The following is a 2347-nucleotide window of genomic DNA, read 5'->3' on the forward strand; positions in this document are numbered from 1 at the left end:
ATTCAAGTTGAATATTACTTGCATCTAAGATACGAGGGAACAGACTGCGCCTTAATGTGCGTTCCTCTTCTCTCGGAGGTAAAAAAATTGGAAGACATTCCCGTGCATGGAGATTTTTTGAGTAACTTTCTAGAGAGATATCAAACAGAATTTGGATTCACAATGCCGAGTAGAAAAATTTTGGTAAATGACGTGAGAGTTCGGGGGATTGGAAAATCGGGAATTCCGGATGAAGTGGAATTGTCTCGATCAACAGATCCCCCTAAATCAGAGAAAGCAGTAAAAATTTATTTTGAGGGAGGCTATCATACTGCGAATGTATACCAGATGCATGCATTATCACATGGTCATGTAATCAAGGGTCCAGCCATTATCATCGACAATCTCAGTACAATACTGATAGAGCCTAATTGCACAGGAGTAATAACATCTCGGGGGGACATTCGCATCACCATTGGCGAAGGTTTACGAGATAATGTTACGACCGAACTCGATGCCATTCATTTGAGCATTTTTTCTCATAGATTTATGAGTATTGCTGAACAAATGGGAAGGGTTCTTCAGCGTACGTCGATATCTACTAATATAAAAGAACGTCTAGACTTTTCTTGCGCAGTGTTTGGACCAGATGGTGGTCTAGTTTCAAATGCACCTCACATACCGGTTCATTTGGGCGCAATGCAGGAGACTGTTCAGTATCAGATGAAAGCATTCAATGGTAGGTTCACAAGGGGTGATGTAATCCTGGCTAATCACCCCTCTGCTGGTGGATCACACCTTCCGGATCTAACAGTCATCACCCCGGTCTTTCATGGGTACGTGAAACATGAAAGATTTTACGGTATTTTGAGGATTTATTTTGGATTTAACGCAGGGAAATGGAGAAGCCAGTATTTTTTGTCGCGAGTAGAGGACATCATGCAGATATTGGGGGCATCACCCCAGGCTCAATGCCACCCCATTCGACTACGTTAATGCAGGTAATAATATCGATTTGAGAAATTACAAGTTTTTGGTAGTTAATAATAAATTAATTAATAGTATACAGCGATTTTTTAAAATCATTTGACTTGAGATTTTGTGCAGAGTAGAACTGAATGAATGGAAAGAATGGAAAGAATGGAAATTAATTAAAACATTTACTGAGGGATAGGTCTTTCGATAAGTTCACTGGACTCATCCATCCATCGGGCTTTTTTTTTCATGGGGATATGACTCGCGGAGAGGATGGCAGGGTAAAATAATCTGTTTTTAATCCGCAATATCTCAGGTATTAGCGATGGGAGTAAAAAGAAATTTATCGGAATTGAAAGCCAAACAAAGGTAGCGCCAAACGAAATTAAATGCCGTGAATTCTCCCTGGATTTTGGGATTTGGTGCTTCAAAGCTATTCATTTCATCCGCACATCCTCATTACTTTCAGAAAAATCTCAAATCTTTAATTTATTAAACTAAACAGATTTATCCATTGAAATGAAATTGAATACCTATTCCGATATTCATCGTTTGACATATGCACGACCGACAATTTATTGGATTACCAGTTTATTAAGTTCGAATTGTTTAATAATTGGAATTAAATCGGGAGTGCACTCAGTGATTAAATAGAATATGCATTCAATTGAAATTTTTAATATTCGATATTGGAAAATTTCTGTCGACATAATTATATGAATCAATGAAAAATGTCGATGGAAAAAATATGAATAAAAATAATGATTTCATTTGATAAATTGGAAGGAATTGATGTGAGAGTAATGATTATTTCTCCAGGAAGGTGCAACCTTCAAGAGTTTTCTTCTAGTCCATAAGGGTGTATTTCGAGAGAAGGAAGTGACCGAAGCACTCATGTCACCGGGCAAACATCACGGCTGCTCCGGTACTCGCAATTTACCGGACAATCTCAGTGATCTTAAAGCTCAGATTGCTGCTAATCATAAGGTTGGATGAACCTGGTACTCACCGAAGCGTGTTATATTGAATACTGACTGTATTCACCCCCCCGGGGGTCGGGGTGTTGACTTGCAGGGCACGCAGCTGGTAAACGAGCTCATCGACATTTATGGTTTGGACGTTGTCCAAGCATATATGGGTCATATACAGAGCAATGCAGAGATGGCGGTGAGGGAGATGCTGACGACTGTTGGAGAAAAGCTCCTGAGAAAAACAGGAAGTTGTTGCGTTACTGCCAGGGATTATCTGGACGATGGCAGTGTTATTCAACTGAGTTTGGAGGTTGATGTGGATAAAGGAGAGGCTGTATGTGATTTCACGTAAGTTGTTTCCATAGGAATTTTCATTGTTTTCCAGTTCCAGAAGGTTTTTGTACAGTCTCAATTGGTGAATG

The 2347-nt window shown here is 39.5% G+C and overlaps 1 protein-coding gene across 1 annotated transcript in view; it reads left to right on the forward strand.

Annotated features, from left to right (window-relative positions):
• LOC105266613 (5-oxoprolinase) overlaps nucleotides 1-2347 on the forward strand; it is a gene marked incomplete in the record, with an annotated part of 11069 nt that overhangs the window by 4387 nt on the left and 4335 nt on the right. Inside the window, 4 exon segments of the mRNA XM_011304923.1 lie at nucleotides 1-815; nucleotides 875-980; nucleotides 1774-1941; nucleotides 2029-2273. Of these exon segments, the coding sequence (XP_011303225.1) occupies nucleotides 1-815; nucleotides 875-980; nucleotides 1774-1941; nucleotides 2029-2273 (1334 nt within the window).

This window comes from Fopius arisanus, unplaced genomic scaffold (genome assembly GCF_000806365.1).
Source record: "Fopius arisanus strain USDA-PBARC FA_bdor unplaced genomic scaffold, ASM80636v1 scaffold00040, whole genome shotgun sequence".
NCBI lineage: Eukaryota > Metazoa > Arthropoda > Insecta > Hymenoptera > Braconidae > Fopius > Fopius arisanus.